This window comes from Scyliorhinus torazame, chromosome 4 (assembly GCF_047496885.1).
Source record: "Scyliorhinus torazame isolate Kashiwa2021f chromosome 4, sScyTor2.1, whole genome shotgun sequence".
In the NCBI taxonomy this organism is placed as follows: Eukaryota; Metazoa; Chordata; class Chondrichthyes; order Carcharhiniformes; family Scyliorhinidae; genus Scyliorhinus; species Scyliorhinus torazame.
In genome coordinates, this window is record NC_092710.1 from 72,567,646 (window position 1) to 72,588,098 (window position 20,453).

Below are 20,453 nucleotides of genomic sequence, written 5' to 3' on the forward strand. Positions count from 1 at the left end.
TCAGAACTTCATGATACATTTTGGGCCTCTCTAAACCCTGGCCCATAACAAGAGGCAGAGAGGGATAAAGAAGAGATACAGACAAATAGAAAGAGACACAGAGAGACAGAGGCAGAGACAAGAGAGATGGAGAAGGTGGTGACGGGGGGAGAGAGAGTGAGGTAGTGAGGGAGACAGAGAGATAGAGAGAGAAAGAGAGAGAGATAGAATGAAAGAGAGGAGGAGATAGAAAGAGGGAAATGGACAGAGGCACGAGGGATAGAGACAGAGGGAAATGGGATAGAGAGAGAGAGAGAGACAAAGAGAGAGAGATGGAGAAAGACAGAGATAAGAGAGAGATAAAGGGAGATAGAAAGGGAGATGTGTAGAAGACAGAGACAAGGGAGAGGAATAGAGACAGAGGGAGATGGAGACAGAGAGGGGGAGACATAGGGAGGGAGATGGTGGGAGAGGTGGAGAAAGACAGAGACAAGAAGGAGATAGAGGGAGAGGAGCCACTGTCAGAGACAGAGAAGGGGAGCTGGAGAGAGATAGGTACAGACAAACCGAGAGAGGGAGACAGAGGGCCCGATTCTCTGGAAACATTTCTAAGTGTTGGGAACTGCCGCGAGCTTCCCGGCACTGGGCCAGAGAGGCCGGCAATGCTATTCAATGTTAATTAGTCCACTGGACGAGGCCCCACGTGCAAATGAAGGCTCGCCCACTGATTCGCTGGGACATCGCTCACCAGACCCCCCCCCCGCTAACAAGGTCGAGCAGTACGTAAGCTGCACTTGCTCAGCCAACCCCAGCCAGCTGACAACAATGGGGCCCAAGGGACAGGCCCCAAGATTCGGGTCGCTGTCCTGGGGAAGCTCCTGGACGCAGTGGAAGCCAGGAGGGATGCCCTGTTCCCTCGAGGGTCCCGGAGGTTGAACCACAAGGCAGCCCGTTGCTGCCTGGGACGAGATGGCGGCAGCAGTTAGCCTGGGCAGTGTGACCAGGAGGACGGGCCTCCAGTACCAGAAGAAGGTCAACAACCTACACCGGGCAGCATGAGGGAGTAGAGACCAGCCGCCCTTTCCACCCGCCCACCCCCCAACTCTCGCTGAGACTCCCAACCTTCCCTCCACCTTCAACCCCCCCCCCACCCCCAACCGTCCCTTCACACCCTCCCCGCCCACCACTGTGAACCACGCGTGTGGCTAATGATGCCCCCTCGGTGTTTCCTCAGGAAAAGCTCGCCCACAATCGTTGGGGGAGGGTCCAGGTTGGGGTGCCGGACTTAAGAATCCTCACCACCTTCGAGGAGCGGGCCCTGGAGGTGACTGGAGTGGCTGAGGACAGGCCGATCGCCCACGCAGAGGCTGGTGGACGCCGCAGAGGTGAGGAACCACCGGGCCCCACCTGGAGGACCTGTCAAACGTGAGTTGTTATTGCCTTACTGACTGACCCACCCCTCCCATTGGCCACATGTCCATTCCCCCACAGGCCCTCCAGCCGACGGCACTGGCCCGTCCCGGGCGGCCCCCTCTCCTGTCTCCCAGGAGACCACCTCGGAGGAGAGCTCCAAGGATGCAACTTGCAGTCGCGAAACAGCTGTCACCCCCACCCTCCGCCAGCGCAGATACACACACCTCGGTGGGAAATGTTCCGGGACCCACTCTGGTGAGCACCACACTGCTGCTGATGCACATCAGGCGGAGGCAGGAACCCCCAGGAGAGACAGCAGTCGGAGAGCTGCTGGATCCCAGGGCCCAGCTGGGTCCCAGCCTGATGCTGAGCCTCTGGAACAGGGTTACCCGGAGCTGATGGGGACGATAGGGAGCGGCCGGGACATCCAGAGGGAGACGCAGCAACACCCCAGCAGATCCATAGCCGATTGGAGGAGTCCCAGAGGCTATGGGCGCCGGCAGTGAGGGGCACTGAGGCCAACACTGCCAGGGTGGCGACCGCAGGGGAGAGCCTGGTGCACGAGGTCGGCACCATGAGTGAAGGTGTCCAGGGCGCCGCGCAGTCGGTGACGGCCATGGCTGAGGGTCTCGGCAGAATGTCCGCCTCGCTGGGGGATGTGACCCAGTACCAGGCCGACCTTGCTGAGGTTCTGCGGGACACGTCCCGCTCTCAGACGGGAATGGACGAGGGGCTGCGGAGCTTGTCCCAGTCGCAGGTGGGCATTGCTGAGGGACTGCAGAGCATGCCCCAGCCGCCGAGGAGCATCGGCGCGGGCGTCGACACGATGGTACAGAGATTGGAGAGCTGCCAGGTTGGCTGAGCCAGGGGATGCAGGGGCAGCCGGGGCTCGAACAAGTTGCCCCTCTGTCCAAAGGTGAACCCCGCAGCCTATGGGCATCGTGTGGGAGGAGGGGGCACTGGGTGCCAACCCAGGACCATCCCATTGAGTGGCGACGGTGGGCAACAGCTCCCCCGACTCCCACCCCTCTGATGAGGCCGCGTCTCGCAGCCAGCACACGGGACACGGCTGTGCACAGGCAGTGACCCAAGCCAGGAATCGAACCTGGGACCCTGGAGCTGTGAAGCAACTGTGTTAACCACTGTGCTGCCATGCCACCCACGGCACAGTAGCTATGAGGGCAAAGCACATCAGGGATCACTGAGGGCACCGGGGAAGGGGGTGGAGGGGTAGGTAGGGGGCATCGGGAGGGTGGAGAATTGTAAAACACAATAAACACTCCTGTTAATTGTGCGGAAATAGGGCTCAAGTGGTGATAATCGGTTTCTCGCCACACTATCGAGATCCGGAGCGGGACGTTTTCATCGCAAACTGCTTAACGCCTGGAGAGAGTCACGTTTTCTGCCTCTCCCGCGATTCACTGGCCTCGTTTCGCTCGAGCGAGAGTGTAAGTTGAGAAACACCAAGGGGCAAAAAACATTAGTGGGTGTCAAAATATAGACCCCCAAACTGCAGTGGTGATGCTGAGAATGGCATTGAATGCGAATTTAGAGATGCATGTAATCAGGGAATATCGGTGATCATGGGTGATTTTAATCTGCACATAGATTGGGCAAATCAAATTGGCCACAATGCATTAGAGGAGGAATTCCTGGAGTGTATACGGGAAGGTTTTCTTGACCAATGTGTGGAGGAACCAACCAGAGAGCAGGCCATCTTAGACTGGGTACTGTGTAATGAGAAGGGAGTCATTGCCAATCTGGCTGTGTGAGACCCATTGGGGATGAGCGACCATAACATGATAGAATTTTTTATCAAGATGGAGAGTGAAGTAGTTGATTCGGAGATGGGGGGGTGCTGAATCTTAATAAAGGGAACTATGAAGATATGAGGCGTGAGTTGGCCTTGATAGATTGGGGAGAGTTACTTAAAGGGAGGACAGTGGTTAGATAATGGCAAATATTCAAGGAACGGATGGGGGAACTACAGCAACTGTTCATTCCTGTCTGGCACAAAAGCAAAGGGGGTAAGAGGGCCAATCCATGGCTTACAAAGGAAATTAGAAATAGTATCCGATCCAAGGAAGAAGCATACAGACTGGCCATGAAAAATAATAGGTCTGAGGATTGGGAGCAGTTTAGAATTCAGCAAAGAAGGACGAAGAGATTGATTAAGAAGGGGAAAGTACAGTATGAAAGGAAGCTTGCAGGCAACATAAAGGCTGACACTAAGAGCTTCAACAGATATGTGAAGAGATAAAGATTGGTAAAGAGAAATGTAGGCCCACTGCAGACAGAAACAGGGGAATGCATAATAAGGGACAAAGAAATGGCTGAGCAATAAAATACATACTTTGGTTCTGTATTCACAAATGAGGACACAAATCAGATCCCAGAAATCCTGGAGAATGAAAGGTTTAGTGAGAGGGAAGAACTGTGGGAGATCAACATTAGGAGAGAAATGGTGCTGGGAAAAGTGATGGGATTGAATGTGGATAAATCCCCAGGGGCTGAGAATCTGCATCCCAGAGTGCTTAAGGAGGTGGCTCTGGAAATAGTGGACGCATTGGTGGTCATCTTCCGGGATTCTATAGACTCTGGAACAGTCCCTGCAGAGTGGAGGGTAGCTCACGTCACTCCGGTATTCAAAAAGGGAGGGAGAGAGAAAGCAGGGAATTATAGACCAGTAAGCCTAACATCGGTTGTGGGGAAAATGCTTGAGTCCATTATCAGGGACTTTATTGCGGAACATTTAGAAAGCAGTGGCAGGATCAGTCAGAGTCAGCATGGATTTATGAAGGGAAAATCATGCTTGAAAAATCTGTTGGAATTCTTTGAATTGGTAACCAGTACAGTGGACAAGGGGGAGTCAGTTGATGTGGTAAATCTTGACTTTCAGAAGGCGTTGGACAAAGTCCCGCATAAGAGATTATTGTGCAAAATTAAAGTGCATGGGATTGGGGGAAATGTTTTGAGGTGAATAGAAAACTGGTTGGCAGAGAGGAAACAAAGAATAGGGATTAATGGGTGTGGTAGTCTGTGTTATGAGGATTACGGTACCTAGTAATGCCGGAATAGCATTGATGGAGAATGTACTTGTTCCCATTGGTTAAGCCTGTATGTTAGCTCCGCCCTGCAAGGCGGGGTATAAGAGCCCGTGCCGCCCCAGCAGCTTCCTTCTGTACCTGCGCTGCTGGGGGAAACATCGAGTGTATTAAAGCCTTCAATTGTCTCCAATCTCGTTTCCGAGGTTATTGATCGTGCATCAATGGGTCCTTTTCAAATTGGCAGGCTGTAACCAGTGGTTTACCACGGGGATCGGTGCTGGGACCCCAGCTATTCACAATATGTATTAATGATTTGGATGAGGGAACAAAATGTAACATCTCAAAGTTTGCAGATGATACCAAGTTGGGTTGGAGGGTGAACTGTGACGAGGATGCAGGGATCCTACAGCAAGATCTGGATAGGTTGGGCGAGTGGGCAAATCAATGGCAGATGCAGTATAATTTGGATAAGTGTGAGGTTATTCATTTTGGAAGCAAAAACAGGAAGGCAGATTACTACCTGAATGGTTGTAAATTGGGAGAGGGGAGTATGCACCGGGACCTGAGTGTCCTTGTGCACCATTCGCTGAAGGTAAGCATGCAGGTGCAGCGGGCGGTAAAGAAGGCTAAGGGTACGTTGACCTTCATTGCGAGAGGTTTTGAGTATAGAAGCCGGGATGTGTTGCTGCAATTGTACAGGGCCTTGGTGAGGACACACCTAGAGTATTGTGTGCAGTTTTGGTCTCCTTCTCCGAGGAAGGATGTTCTTGCTCTCGAGGGAGTGCGGCGAGGTTTACCAGACTGATTCCAGGGATGGCGGGAGAGATTGACTAGGTTGGGATTGTTCTCGCTGGAGTTCAGAAGAATGAGGGGGGATATCATAGAGACTTATAAAATTCTAACAGGACTAGACAGGGTAGATGCAGGGAAGATGTTACCAATGATGGGTGTGTCCAGAACCAGGGGTCACAGTCTGAGGATTCAGGGTAAACCATTTCGGACAGAGATAAGGTGACACTTCTTCACACAAAGAGTGGTGAGCCTGTGGAATTCATTACCACAGGACGTAGTTGATGCTAAAACTTTGAATACATCCAAGAGGCGGCTGGATACAGCACTTGGGGAGAATGGGATCAAAGGCTATGGGGAGAAAGCAGGATTAGGCTATTGAGTTGGATGATCAGCCATGATCGCGATGAATTGGCGGAGCAGGCTCGAAGGGCCTAAAGGCCCCTCCTGCTCCTATCTTCTATGTATTCGGTTTCATAGAATTTACAGTACAGAAGGAGGCCATTCAGTCCATCGAGTTTGTACTGGCTCTTGGAAAGAGCACCCTACCCAAGCCCACACCTCCACCCTATCCCTGTAACCCCACCCAACCTTTTTGGACACTAAGGGCAATTTGCCATGGCCAATCCACCTAACCTGCACGTCTTTGGACTGTGGGAGGAAACCGGAGCACCCGGGGGTAACCCACGCAGACACGGGGAGGGCGTGCAGACTCCGCACAGACAGTGACCCGAGCCGGAATCGAACCTGGGACCCTGGCGCTGTGAAGCCACAGTTCTAACCACCGTGCTGCCTGCATCTATGTAACAAGGCCGGAGAATCGCGAGCAGAGAAAGAGACCGGGGGGGGGGGGGACGACAGTGTGTGAGATTTTCAAAGCTCACAGTTAAAAACATGTTGTGTTGCCTATTCAAGCCCACATCCTGTTTCTCGCGCCGTACTCAGTAAGAGATGACAGCATCATGGAACAAGCGAATGTAGAAGGAGATTAGTCAACGCTGCATATCAGTGGTGTCTCTTTGAACAACTGTCCGTTGAATTCCACTCTCTGATTCCTTCCCCGTCTGCCTGTAAATTTGCCCCCAAAGCGTACGAGGCAATGGCCCAAGTGCTGAAACGTAGGGTTAGGATGGATCGGTGCTTGGTGGGTGGCACAGACGCGAAGGGCCGCAGGGCTGCGCTGTAAAGCTCTGTAACTATTACTCTAATCCTCCTCTATTTGGAAGTTCCTATTGAATCTGCTTCCACCGCCCTTTCAGGCAGCTCCTTCCAGATCACAACAGCTCTCTGTGCAAAAACATTTCTCCTCATTGGGAGGAGGTGGCATCACTGGACTGGTAAACCAGACACCCAGTGACCTGAGTTCGAATCCCGCCACAGCCGATGGTGAAATTTGAATTCAGTAACTATGTGGAATTAGAAATCGGACGATGACCATGGAACCATTCTTGATTGCTGTAAAAACCCATCTGGTCCACTAATGTCCTTGAGGGAAGGAAATCTGCCGTCCTTACCTGGTCTGGCCTACACGTGACTCCAGACCCACAGCAGTGTGGTTGACTCTTAACTGCCCCCCTCAAGGGGCAATTAGGGAGGGGCAATAAATGTTGGCACAGCCTGCGACGCCCACGTCCCAGGAACGAATAAAATACAAAAAAAAATCATCTCCCCCTCTGGTTCTTTTACCCTCTGGTGACCGGCCGTCCTGAGGCCAGAAACACTTTCCCCGCCTTTACTCGATCTTAACCAGTGGCGCGCAACCTTGCGGCCCATCGGGATTCCGAGTGGGGCCCGCGAGGCGTTTTGTTGACCGGCTGCCGCTTTCCGCTGATGTCCGTCCGTGAAGTCTTTTTCCTCCCGGTGTGACTGAGGTGATAGGCGCGGGAAACCAGGGTAAGTGCAGTGTTGGGCACGCTGACTGAACGCAACATGGACTGCGACAGCCGTGTGCTCCCTCTGTGGTAGAGGCGGGTACGATTTTGTCCTTTAAAAAGCAGTTAGACATATACGTGGGCAGGGTGGATATAGAGGGATATGGGCCTAATGCAGGCAAGTGGGACTAGCTCAGTGATAGAATCTGGGCGGCATGGACCAGCTGGGCCGAAGGGCCCGTTTCCATTCTGCAAACATCTATGACTCTATGATTCTGCCTCCAAAGTGTAAAGATTTATTTTATTTTTCCCACTTGAGGTTGATGACAATTCTACTGGTATATGACGGATTTAACACTTTCTTTAACTCGTAATCAAATGTTCAACATGTATTAAATGCGTTTAATCTTATTCATGGGGGTTGTAGTCAGTGAACAAACCTGATTTCAATATTGCAGCCCACTGAGATGAGGGAGGGTCGCAAATGCGGCCCACTGACTCGCCTAGGCTGTCCGTCGCGGACCGAAACCCTTCCTGATGTCAAACGCCTCGATTGAATCCCCCCCCTTAACCATCTCTGCTCAAAGGAGAACAATCCCAGGGCGGCACGGTGGCCCAGGGGTTAGCACTGTGGCTTCACAGCTCCACGGTCCCGGGTTCGATTCCCGGCTTGGGGGGGGTCACTGTCTGTGCGGAGTCTGCACGTTCTCCCCGTGTCGGCGTGGCTTTCCTCCGGGTGCTCCGGTCCAAAGATGGGCAGGTTAGGCGGATTAGCTGGGGTTACGGGGATAGGGTGGTGGTGTGGGCTTAGGTCGGGTGCTCTTTCCAAGGGCCGGTGCAGACTCGATGGGCCGAATGGCCTCCTTCTGCACTGTAAATTCTATGATTCTATTATGCTCCAGTCTCCTCATCGACTGAAGTCTCTCAACCCTAGGACCATTTGGGTAAATCTTCTTCCCCACCCTCTCCGAGGCCTCGATATCCTTCCAAAGGCGGGCGGCCCCAAAACTGGACGAAGGACACCCTCATCAAAATCTTACCTCTTGACATTTAAAATTTACGTTCAAGGGATAAATATGAGTATTGAATTCTGACGATCACTTCCTGTCTGCCAGCCGTACAGGTATCTCTCTCAGTTGCGAAACCCCTGTCTCACATACACACACAGACTGGAAGAAGATATGGAGCCTAACTTTCACCCAGCCTCTTCCCTGTTGCTTCTGGTGATCGTGACCATAAGCTGGCTTCAAGGTAGGAATGTGTCCTTCAAGGCCTTTGGAGAGATCGAGGGGCTGAGAGAGGAGAGCAGTGTGTGTGTGTGTGTGTGTGTGTGTGTGAGAGAGAGCAATCGAGAGGGAGAGAGGGTGAGAGAGAGAGAGACAGTGAGAGAGAGAAAATGAGAGAGTGAGAGACAGAAAATGAGACAGTGGGGTGGAGTGAGAGACAAAGTGAGAGAGAATAGACAGAGGGACACGAGAGGAAGTGAGGTGTGGGACAGAGTGAGAGACGGTAAGAAAGACGAGACAAAGACAGGCAAGAGAGTGAGAGACAGAGTGGCAGACAGCCACATTTGATTCGATTTGATTTGCTTTATTGTCACATGTACCGAAGTACAGTGAAAAGTATTTTTCTGCGGCCGAGGAACGCACACAGTACGTATGTAGACACCAGGGGTGAAATTCTCCCCCAACGGCGCGATGTCCGCCGACTGGCGCCAAAGACGGCGCCAATCAGACGGGCATCGCGCCGGCCCAAAGGTGCGGAATGCTCCGTATCTTTGGGGGCCGAGCCCCAACATTGAGGGGCTAGGCCGACGCCGGAGGGATTTCCGCCCCGCCAGCTGGCGGAAATGGCGTTTGTTGCCCCGCCAGCTGGCGCGGAAATGCGGCGCATGCGTGGGAGCGTCAGCGGCCGCTGTCAGTTTCCCGGCGCATGCGCGTGAGCGTCAGCGGCCGCTGTCAGTTTCCCGGCGCATGCGCGGGAGCGTCAGCGGCCGCTGTCAGTTTCCCGGCGCATGCGCGTGAGCGTCAGCGGCCGCTGTCAGTTTCCTGCGCATGCGCAGTGGGGAGAGTCTCTTCCGCCTCCGCCATGGTGGAGGCCGTGGCGGAGGCGGAAGGGAAAGAGTGCCCCCACGGCACAGGCCCGCCCGCGGATCGGTGGGCCCCGATCGCGAGCCAGGCCACCGTGGGGGCACCCCCCGGGGTCAGATCGCCCAGCGCCCCCCCCCAGGACCCCGGAGCCCGCCCACGCCGCCTGGTCCCGCCGGTAAATACCAGGTTTGATTTACGCCGGCGGGACAGGCAATTTCTGGGCGGGACTTCAGCACATCCGGGCCGGAGAATCCAGCAGGGGGTCCCGCCAACCGGCGCGGCCCGATTCCCGCCCCCGCCCAATCTCCGGTACCGGAGACTTCGGCGGGGGCGGGATTCACGGCGGCCAACGGCCATTCTCCGACCCGGCGGGGGGTCGGAGAATGACGCCCAAGAATAGTCAACAGGGACCATTGACAAATGGTACATCGACAAAACAGTGATTGGGTTCAGTGTCTCGAGTTTGTAGGATCGTCAGATCTGAAAGAAAACCTCGAAGAACACAGTTAGTAATTCTACGAGAAGAGGAAAATAGTTTTAGTAGGTTCGAATGCTGATGGGCGATAAAAGAAAAGGGACAGGGGGAGAGAGCTTGCAGAGTCGCCATGCTCCGGCGCCATCGATAAAGAGAGAGAGAGAGATAGAGACAGTGAAAGAAAAGAGACAGAGAGAGGGACTGAAAGAAGGAGACAGTGAAATGATTGGTGAGAGAGGGGTGGAGGGAGATGACGAGGGAGAGGTAGACGGAGACACAGAACGAGAGACAGAACGAGAGCTGTGTCCAGTGACCCAGTGCATCAAATAACTAGGTCAGGACTTTGAACTAAATGACAAAGTTGTGGGCGAGATGGTGGGAGGTTTCCGGAAAGGGTAAGTTCAAAAACAACAAGGGGAACGTCAGAGCTCTCAGAGTAGAGCAGGGGTGATAATTAGCAGAGTGGGTCAGGAGGAGGCTGAGGCACGATCAATTGAGCAAAGACTAGAGTTGGATGCAACCGAGGCTTTATTGCTCTAAGATGTGTGGCCTCCTACAGCAGCTGGTGAAATGGCTGCTGCACGGAGGACACGCATATTTATACTCCGCCTACTGGGTGGAGCCAGCAGGCAGGGACTACCGGCGAACCTGTAGTACAGGTCCTACTGTACATCACCTAATACAGGTGCAACAGTGGTTTACCACAGAGGTAAAAAAGAACAGTCAAGTTAACATGGCCTCAATGATGAAGGGGACAGAAGGAGAATTTGAACACAAGCTAAAGACTAGAACCAAAGTTCATAACACATTTGATTTATTTGCGCCAACAGATGGCAATTAATAGGCTTGGTCCAAGACCCAAGAGGAGACTCGTTTACAATGTGACCAAAGTTGAGAACTAATTAATTCTGGACGCAAAGGGCTAAATTTCAAGGCCCCCCCCCCCTACCCCTGCTGAGTTCCAGCCCTGCCCCACCTCTCAGCAATCTTACGCCGGGGCTGGCAAGACCTCGGACGCCCTTGCCCCAGTTGAGGTTCTTAAGGCGCCCAATTATTGGCCACTTCAGGATCATTTTCCATCCAGCCTCAATTTCTAAGGCTGGGCTTGCGGGGTGGGGGGTGGTGACGGAGGATTTACCTGGCTTGGGGGAAGCTTGAAAATAAACGGGCTCAAACCTTGGGCAGGGGTGTTGGCCGCTCCTCCTGGTCTTCGGGCTCCCCTCCCTGATAAGGTAGAGTGACCAGTGGGCCTCCCTCCCCGGGAAGCCTCTCCTTCGAAAACCCAAACCAACGCTGTCCACCAGCCACCCCCTGACCTCTCCTGTACCCCTCCAGCCCCGTTCCCGGGCCTAAGGCTCCGGCAGGTTGGTTTGAGGCACCCCTGTCTCCTGTTTGGTTGCTGCAGGTAATGAAGAGCTGCCGGCCAACTAGTTTGTCCGGATGCTCGCCAAGGTGAGGCGTCCCGAAGGTCATAGGATCAGACGCAGGAGCACAAGAAGGCCACTCACCCCATCGAGTCTCGGCCGCCATTCAATGAGACTATGACCGATCTGATACGAGGCACGGGGTGCGAGAGGTGCAGGGTGTTTTCCCCGCTGAGTGGCAGAGAACCCGTCCACAGCCCATTGACGCTCTATCGCCTGTGAAGTGTCGGAGGGCGGGAGGGTTACTCAGTGTCGACAGGGATGTGTTCCTGTGGTGAACGTATTATAGTAACCATTCACCACTGTACTACACTGTATCACGCTGTTGTCCATGTGGGCTCCACCTATGGACCATTGTACTGTACTACACTGATTGTGTCATGGTGGTGCCTTTGTGGGCTCTGCCCCTGGCTCCGCCCCCTTGAGGGGAGGTATAAGAGCAGCTGCCCTGCAGGCGGCTCTCAGTGCAGAGCAGTCGCAGGCAGGCACTGTTCGAGTTGATTAAAGCCTCTGTTCACTTCAACTCTCTGTCCCGTGTGAATTGATGGCGGCATCAATTCCCCACCTGACTCTGTGGGTAGAGGGAAGTGGGCGGAGGGGAGTGGGTGGAGGGGAGTGGGTGGAGGGAAGTGGGACGACCCCCCCCCCCCCCCCCCCGCCCCCGTCCAAAATAATCTTGCCTCATTGATAAAAGAGACGGGCAAAATTGGAAAAGGATAAAGGGGCGTCATGGTGGCGCAGTGGTTAGCACTGCTGCCAGGGACCCGGGTAAATTCTGACCTCGGGTCACTGTCTGTGCGGAGTCTGCACGTTCTCCCCGTGTGTGCGTGGGTTTCCTCCGGGTGCTCCGGTTTCCTCCCGCAGTCCAAAGATGCGCAGGGTAATTGGCCATGCTAAATTGCCCTCAGTGTCCACAGGTTAGGTGGGATTACGGGGATGGGGCAGGGATTGGATCTTTCAGAGGGCCGGTGCAGACTCGATGGGCCGAATGGCCTCCTTCTGCACTGTAGGGATTCTACGATTCAATGACTGCCCTGATCAGTAAAGGCTGGGATGAAGGTAAGATGGGAAGAGAGTTCTTAACTCGGAAAATGGGAATGACTGGATCACTCGATAGAGATCTGGCAAGGGCACGGGTGCAGGAAATGTTGGTGAGTTTTCAATGTGGACAGCCCCTTCCCCCACGAACAGCAATTGTAACATTGCGCAGTGAGGTAATCAGGAAATTATTGGCACATTAACAAGGCTCCTCATTGGAGGACTTTAAGCTTTGTATAGACCAGGTCAATCTGATTTATTGAACCAGTAGCGCAGTTAGCACAGTTTTCTCTGAGTTCGACTCTCTGCTAACCTAAGTGTGGTTACTCTGTCTGGCTGAACCAGACTAGCTCTTAGCCATGTGCTGGAGGTGTGATACTGTACATACACCCTGACTCACTCTGCAGATGTTCATCAGTGGAAAGAGACGGAGTGTGAGTGCCTCGTGCCTTTTATACTGAGATACCACCCCAGAGTGTCCTGCCTGCTCATTGGTCATGTCCTGTTCTCTGTGTTCATTAGCTGCCTGCCTGTATATCATTACCTGCATGTCTGCAGATCATGACACTGTGGCCCACAAATTTAGCTTGGTTGCTCGTTTCAGTTTCAGAAAAAAGCCTTTATTTTTGATTTTCTCTCTCTCTCCTCCTCCCTCATGTTATTTCTCTCCCTCTACTCCTATCAGCCCCCTCGCTCTCTTTCTCTCCCTCACTCTTTCCCCCTCTCTCCAGCTCTCTCTCGCTCCCTCTCTCTCACTCCCTCTCTCTCTCTGGCTCTCTTTCTCACCCCCCCCCCCGTTCTCTTTCCCGCGCTCTCCACCCCTTTCTTCCACACGCCTTTCTTCACCCCCTCTCTCTCCTCCCTCCCTTCCATCTCTCTTTCTTCCCTCCTCTCTCTCGCTCTCTTTCTCTTTCTCCCTCCACGCTTCCACCTCTCTTTCTCCCCCCAACCCCCCTCTCCCTCTACCCCCTCTCTCTCCGCCCTCCCTCCCTCCCTCCCTCTCTCTCTATCTCACTTTCTCCCCTCTGTCTCTCCCATCTCTCACTTTTTCCCCTCTCTCTCCTTCACACTCTCTCCCCCCTCCTCTCCTTCTCTCTTTCCTCAATTGATGAATTAAGTCTGGCCCTCTGCCTTGCAGCCTGGACAACTGAAAGGGCAGAACATCCAAAAGTGACAATCGGGCCGGAACGTCTCAATGGGACATTGGGAGAGACGGTGCTGCTTCCTGTGAGCTTGGACAAACTTCCCACCAGTGGCACAATCGTCTGGAAATTTCAGGGAGAGCCCCCGACGAAGATTGCAGAGGTGATACTGGATAGAAACAAAACGACGGTCCGTCAGTGGGGCGGCTTCAAGCACAGGACTCACCTCTTCCCCAACTTCACGCTGATGATCCAGAACCTGACTATGAGTGACCAGGGTCAGTACAGGGTCATAGTCAGCGTTGGTGCCTTGGAGCCTGAGGCCTTCGTTTGGCTTGATGTATACGGTAGGTTATGTGCTGAGTGAGGGTGTGGTGAATGTATCACGGCAACCACTCACCACTGCGGCATTGTACTATGTTGTTGCCCTTGTGGGATCCACCTATGGACCATTGTATCACATTCCACTGTACTGTATCATGTGGGTGCTTTTACGGGCTCCGCCCCTGGCTCCGCCCCCCCGAGGGGAGGTATATTGAGCAGCTGCCTGCAGGCGGTCCTCAGTACAGCGCAGTCGCAGGCAGGCACAGATCTGGCTGATTAAAACCACTGTTCACTTCAACTCTCCGTCTCGTGTGAATTGATGGTCGCATCAGAGGCTCACTACTGAGGGAGTGCTGCACTGTCAGAGGGTCACTACTGAGGGGGCGCTGCACTGTCAGAGGGTCAGTACTGAGGGAGTGCTGCACTGTCAGAGAGTCAGTACTGAGGGAGCGCTGCACTGCCAGAGGGTCAGTACTGAGGGAGTGCCGCACTGTCAGAGTGTCAGTACTGAGTGAATGCTGCACTGCCAGAGGGTCAGTACTGAGGGAGTGCCGCACTGTCAGAGGGTCAGTACTGAGAGAGTGCTGCACTGTCAGAGGGTCAGCACTGAGGGGGTGCCACACTGTCAGAGTGTCAGTACTGATGGAGTGCTGCACTGTCAGAGGGTCACTACTGAGGGGGCGCTGCACTGTCAGAGGGTCAGTACTGAGGGAGTGCTGCACTGTCAGAGAGTCAGTACTGAGGGAGCGCTGCACTGTCAGAGGGTCAGTACTGACGGAGTGCCGCAATGTCAGAGGGTCAGTACTGAGGGAGTGCTGCACTGTCAGAGGGTCAGTACTGAGGGAGTGCTGCACTGTCAGAGGGTCAGTACTGAGGGAGTGCTGCACTGTCAGAGGGTCAGTACTGAGGGAGTGCTGCACTGTCAGAGGGTCACTACTGAGGGAGCGCTGCACTGTCAGAGGGTCAGTACTGAGGGAGTGCTGCACTGTCAGAGGGTCAGTACTGAGGGAGTGCTGCACTGTCAGAGGGTCACTACTGAGGGAGCGCTGCACTGTCAGAGGGTCAGTACTGAGGGAGCGCTGCACTGTCAGAGGGTTTGTACTGAGGGAGTGCTGCTTGTTCAGAGGGTCAGGACTGAGGGAATGCTGCACTGTCAGAGGGTCACTACTGAGGGAGTGCTGCACTGTCAGAGGGTCAGTACGGAGGAAGTGCTGCACTGTCAGAGGGTCTGTACTGAGGGAGTGCTGCACTGTCAGAGGGTCACTACTGAGGGAGCGCTGCACTGTCAGAGGGTCAGTACTGAGGGAGTGCTGCACTGTCAGAGGGTCAGTACTGAGGGAGTGCTGCACTGTCAGAGGGTCAGTACTGAGGGAGTGCTGCACTGTCAGAGGCTCAGTACTGAGGGAGTGCTGCGCTGTCAGAGGGTCAGTATTGAGGGAGTGCTGCGCTGTCAGAGGGTCAGTACTGAGGGAGTGCTGCACTGTCAGAGGGTCAGTACTGAGGGAATGCTGCACTGTCAGAGGGTCAGTGCTGTGGGAGTGCTGCACTGTCAGAGAGTCAGTACTGAGGGAGTGCTGCACTGTCAGAGGGTCAGTACTGTGGGAGAGCTGCTTGTTCAGAGGGTCAGGACTGAGGGAACGCTGCACTGTCAGAGAGTCAGTGCTGAGGGACTGCTGCACTGTCAGAGAGTCAGTACTGAGGGAGTGCTGCACTGTCAGAGGGTCAGTACTGTGGGAGAGCTGCACTGTCAGAGGGTCAGTACTGTGGGAGAGCTGCACTGTCAGAGGGTCAGTACTGAGGGAGTGCTGCACTGTCAGAGGGTCAGTGCTGAGGGAGTGCTGCACTGTCAGAGGGTCAGTACTGAGGGAACGCTGAACTGCTAGAGGGCCAGTAGAGAGGGAGTGCTCCACTGTCAGAGGATCAATACTGAGGTAGTGCAGCACTGTCAGAGGGTCAGTGCTGAGGGACTGCTGCACTGTCAGAGAGTCAGTACTGAGGGAGTGCTGCACTGTCAGAGGGTCAGTACTGAGGGAGTGCTGCACTGTCAGGGGGTCAGTACTGAGGGAGTGCTGCACAGTCAGATGGTCAGTAATGAGGGAGAGCTGGACTGTCAGAGGGTCAGTACTGAGGGGGTGCTGCACAGTCAGAGGGTCAGTACTGAGGGAGTGCTGCACTGTCAGAGGGTCAGTACTGAGGGTGTGCAGCACTGTCAGAGGGTCAGTACTGAGGGAGTGCTGCACTGTCAGGGAGTCAGTACTGAGGGAGTGCTGCACTGTCAGAGGGTCAGGACTGAGGGAACTCTGCACTGTCACAGATCAGAGCTGAGGGAGTGCTGCACTGTCAGAGCGTCAGTACTGAGGGAGCGCTGCACTGTCAGAGGGTCAGTACTGAGGGAGTGCTGCACTGTCAGAGGGTCAGTGCTGAGGGAGTGCAACACTGTCAGCGGGTCAGTACCGAGGGAACGCTGCACTGTCAGAGGGTCAGAGCTGAGGGAGTGCTGCACTGTCAGAGGGTCAGTACTGAGGGAGTGCTGCACTGTCAGAGGGTCAGTACTGAGGGAGTGTTGCACTGTCAGAGGGTCACTACTGAGGGAGCGCTGCACTGTCAGAGGGTCAGTACTGAGGGAGTGCTGCACTGTCAGAGGGTCAGTACTGAGGGAGTGCTGCACTGTCAGAGGGTCACTACTGAGGGAGCGCTGCACTGTCAGAGGGTCAGTACTGAGGGAGCGCTGCACTGTCAGAGGGTTTGTACTGAGGGAGTGCTGCTTGTTCAGAGGGTCAGGACTGAGGGAATGCTGCACTGTCAGAGGGTCACTACTGAGGGAGTGCTGCACTGTCAGAGGGTCAGTACGGAGGAAGTGCTGCACTGTCAGAGGGTCTGTACTGAGGGAGTGCTGCACTGTCAGAGAGTCAGTACTGAGGGAGTGCTGCACTGTCAGAGGGTCAGTACTGAGGGAGTGCTGCACTGTCAGAGGGTCACTACTGAGGGAGCGCTGCACTGTCAGAGGGTCAGTACTGAGGGAGTGCTGCACTGTCAGAGGGTCAGTACTGAGGGAGTGCTGCACTGTCAGAGGGTCAGTACTGAGGGAGTGCTGCACTGTCAGAGGCTCAGTACTGAGGGAGTGCTGCGCTGTCAGAGGGTCAGTATTGAGGGAGTGCTGCGCTGTCAGAGGGTCAGTACTGAGGGAGTGCTGCACTGTCAGAGGGTCAGTACTGAGGGAATGCTGCACTGTCAGAGGGTCAGTGCTGTGGGAGTGCTGCACTGTCAGAGAGTCAGTACTGAGGGAGTGCTGCACTGTCAGAGGGTCAGTACTGTGGGAGAGCTGCTTGTTCAGAGGGTCAGGACTGAGGGAACGCTGCACTGTCAGAGAGTCAGTGCTGAGGGACTGCTGCACTGTCAGAGAGTCAGTACTGAGGGAGTGCTGCACTGTCAGAGGGTCAGTACTGTGGGAGAGCTGCACTGTCAGAGGGTCAGTACTGTGGGAGAGCTGCACTGTCAGAGGGTCAGTACTGAGGGAGTGCTGCACTGTCAGAGGGTCAGTGCTGAGGGAGTGCTGCACTGTCAGAGGGTCAGTACTGAGGGAACGCTGAACTGCTAGAGGGCCAGTAGAGAGGGAGTGCTCCACTGTCAGAGGATCAATACTGAGGTAGTGCAGCACTGTCAGAGGGTCAGTGCTGAGGGACTGCTGCACTGTCAGAGAGTCAGTACTGAGGGAGTGCTGCACTGTCAGAGGGTCAGTACTGAGGGAGTGCTGCACTGTCAGGGGGTCAGTACTGAGGGAGTGCTGCACAGTCAGATGGTCAGTAATGAGGGAGAGCTGGACTGTCAGAGGGTCAGTACTGAGGGGGTGCTGCACAGTCAGAGGGTCAGTACTGAGGGAGTGCTGCACTGTCAGAGGGTCAGTACTGAGGGTGTGCAGCACTGTCAGAGGGTCAGTACTGAGGGAGTGCTGCACTGTCAGGGAGTCAGTACTGAGGGAGTGCTGCACTGTCAGAGGGTCAGGACTGAGGGAACTCTGCACTGTCACAGATCAGAGCTGAGGGAGTGCTGCACTGTCAGAGCGTCAGTACTGAGGGAGCGCTGCACTGTCAGAGGGTCAGTACTGAGGGAGTGCTGCACTGTCAGAGGGTCAGTGCTGAGGGAGTGCAACACTGTCAGCGGGTCAGTACCGAGGGAACGCTGCACTGTCAGAGGGTCAGAGCTGAGGGAGTGGTGCACTGTCAGAGGGGTTGTACTGAGGGAGTGCTGCTTGTTCAGAGGGTCAGGACTGAGGGAACGCTGCACTTTCAGAGGGTCAGTACTAAGGGAGTGCTGCACTGTCAGAGGGTCAGTGCTGAGGGAGGCTGCACTGTCAGAGGGAATGCTGCACTGTCAGAGTGCCAGTGGTGAGGGAGTGCTGCACTGCCAGAGGGCCAGTATTGAGGGAGTGTTTCACTGTCAGAGGGTCAGTACTGTGGGAGTGCTGCACTGTCAGAGGGTCAGTGCTGACGGAGCTCTGCACTGTCAGAGGGTCAGTGCTGACGGAGCTCTGCACTGTCAGAGGGTCAGTGCTGAGGGAGTGCTGCACTGTCAGCGGGTCAGTACTGAGGGACTGCTGCACTGTCAGGGGGTCAGTACTGAGGGAGTGCTGCACTGTCAGGGGGTCAGTACTGAGGGAGTGCTGCACTGTCAGAGGGTCAGTAGTGAGGGAGTGCTGCACTGTCAGGGGGTCAGTACTGAGGGAGTGCTACACTGTCAGAGGGTCAGCACTGAGGGAACGCTGCACTGTCAGAGGGTCAAAACTGAGGGAGTGCTGCACTGTCAGAGGGTCAGTGCTGAGGGAGCGCTGCACTGTCAGAGGATCAGTACTGAGGGAGTGCTCAACTGTCAGAGGATCAGTACTGAGGGTGCTGCACTGTGAGAGGGTCAGTGCTGAGGGAGTGCTGCACTGTCAGAGGGTCAGTACTGAGGGAGTGCTGCACTGTCAGAGTGTCAGTACTGAGGTGGTGCTGTACTGTCAGAGGGTCACTACTGAGGGAATGCTGCACTGTCAGAGGGTCAGTGCTGAGGGAACGCTGCACTGTCAGAGGGTCAGTGCCGAGGGAAGTTTGCAATGACAGAGGGTCAGGACTGAGGGAGTGCTGCACTGTCAGCGTGTCAGTACTGAGGGAGTGCCGCACTGTCAGAGGGTTTGTACTGAGGGAGTGGTGCACTGTCAGAGGGTCTGTACTGAGGGAGTGCTTCACTGCCAGAGGGTCAGAGCTGACGGAGTGCTGCATTGTCAGAGGGTGAGTGTTGAAGGAGTGCTGCACTGTCAGAGGGGCAGTACTGAGGGAGTACTGCAGTGTCAGAGGGTCAGTACTGAGGAAGTGCTGCACTGTCAGAGGGTCAGTACTGAGGGAGTGCTGCACTGTCAGAGGGTCAGTACTGAGGGAGCGCTGCACTGTCAGAGGGTCAGTACTGAGGGATCGGTGCACTGTGAGAGGGTCAGTACTGAGGGAGCGCTGCACTGTCAGAGGGTCAGTACTGAGGGAGTGCTGCACTGTCAGAGGGTCAGTACTGAGCAAGTGCTGCACTGTCAGAGGGTATGTACTGAGGGAGTGCTGCACTGTCAGAGGGTCTGTACTGAGGGAGTGCTGCACTGTCAGAGTGTCAGTGCTGAGGGATTGCTGCACTGTCAGAGGGAAAGTACTGAGGGAGTGCTGCACTGTCAGAGCGTCAGTACTGAGGGAGCGCTGCACTGTCAGAGGGTCAGTACTGAGGGAGTGCTGCACTGTCAGAGGGTCAGTACTGAGGGAGCGCTGCACTGTCAGAGGGTCAGTACTGAGGGGGTGCTGCACTGTCAGAGGGTCAGTACTGAGGGAACGCTGCACTGTCAGAGGGTCAGTCCTGAGGGAGTGCTGCACTGTCAGTGCGTCAGTACTGAGGGAGTGCTGCACAGTCAGAGGGTCTGTACTGAGGGGGTGCTGCACTGTCAGAGGGTCATTACTGAGGGGGTGCTGCACTGTCAGAGGGTCAGTACTGAGGGAACGCTGCACTGTCAGAGGGTCAGTCCTGAGGGAGTGCTGCACTGTCAGTGCGTCAGTACTGAGGGAGTGCTGCACAGTCAGAGGGTCTGTACTGAGGGGGTGCTGCACTGTCAGAGGGTCATTACTGAGGGAATGCTGCACTGTCAGAGGGTCAGTACTGAGGGAGTGCTGCACTGTCAGAGGGTCAGTACTGACAGAACGCTGCACAGTCAGAGAGTCAGTACTGAGGGAGTGCTGCACTGTCAGAGGGTCAGTGCTGACGGAGTGCAACACTGTCAGCGGGTCTGTACCGAGGGAACGCTGCACTGTCAGAGGGTCAGTACTGAGGGAACGCTGCACTGTCAGAGGGTCAGTACTAAGGGAGTGCTGCACTGTCAGAGGGTCTGTGGTGAGGGAGTGCTGCACTGCCAGAGGGCCAGTATTGAAGGAATGTTTCACTGTCAGAGGGTCAGTACTGTGGGAGTGCTGCACTGTCAGAGGGTCAGTAATGAGGGAGTGCTGCACTGTCAAAGGGTCAGTGCTGACGGAGCTCTGCACTGTCAGAGGGTCAGTGCTGACGGAGCTCTGCACTGTCAGAGGGTCAGTGCTGAGGGAGTGCTGCACTTTCAGAGGGTCACTACTGAGGGAACGCTGCACTGTCAGAGGGTCAGTACTAAGGGAGTGCTGCACTGTCAGAGGGTCAGTGCTGAGGGACCGCAGCACTGCCAGAGGGTCAGTACTGAGGGAGTGCTGCACTGTCAGGGGGTCAGTACTGAGGGAGTGCTGCACTGTCAGAGGGTCAGTATTGAGGGAGTGTTTCACTGTCAGAGGGTCAGTACTGAGTGCTGCACTGTCAGAGGGTCAGTGCTGACGG

At 55.0% G+C, this 20,453-nt stretch overlaps 1 protein-coding gene across 1 annotated transcript in view; it reads left to right on the forward strand.

Annotated features, from left to right (window-relative positions):
* Positions 1-8,242: 8,242 nt before the first annotated feature.
* Positions 8,243-20,453, forward strand: part of LOC140411609 (hepatic and glial cell adhesion molecule-like) — a 156,947-nt gene continuing 144,736 nt past the window's right edge. Inside the window, exons 1-2 of the mRNA XM_072500667.1 lie at positions 8,243-8,350; positions 13,265-13,615. Coding sequence (XP_072356768.1) covers positions 8,281-8,350; positions 13,265-13,615 — 421 coding nt within the window. The 5' untranslated portion in view covers positions 8,243-8,280. The remainder of the gene's footprint in view (positions 8,351-13,264; positions 13,616-20,453) is intronic.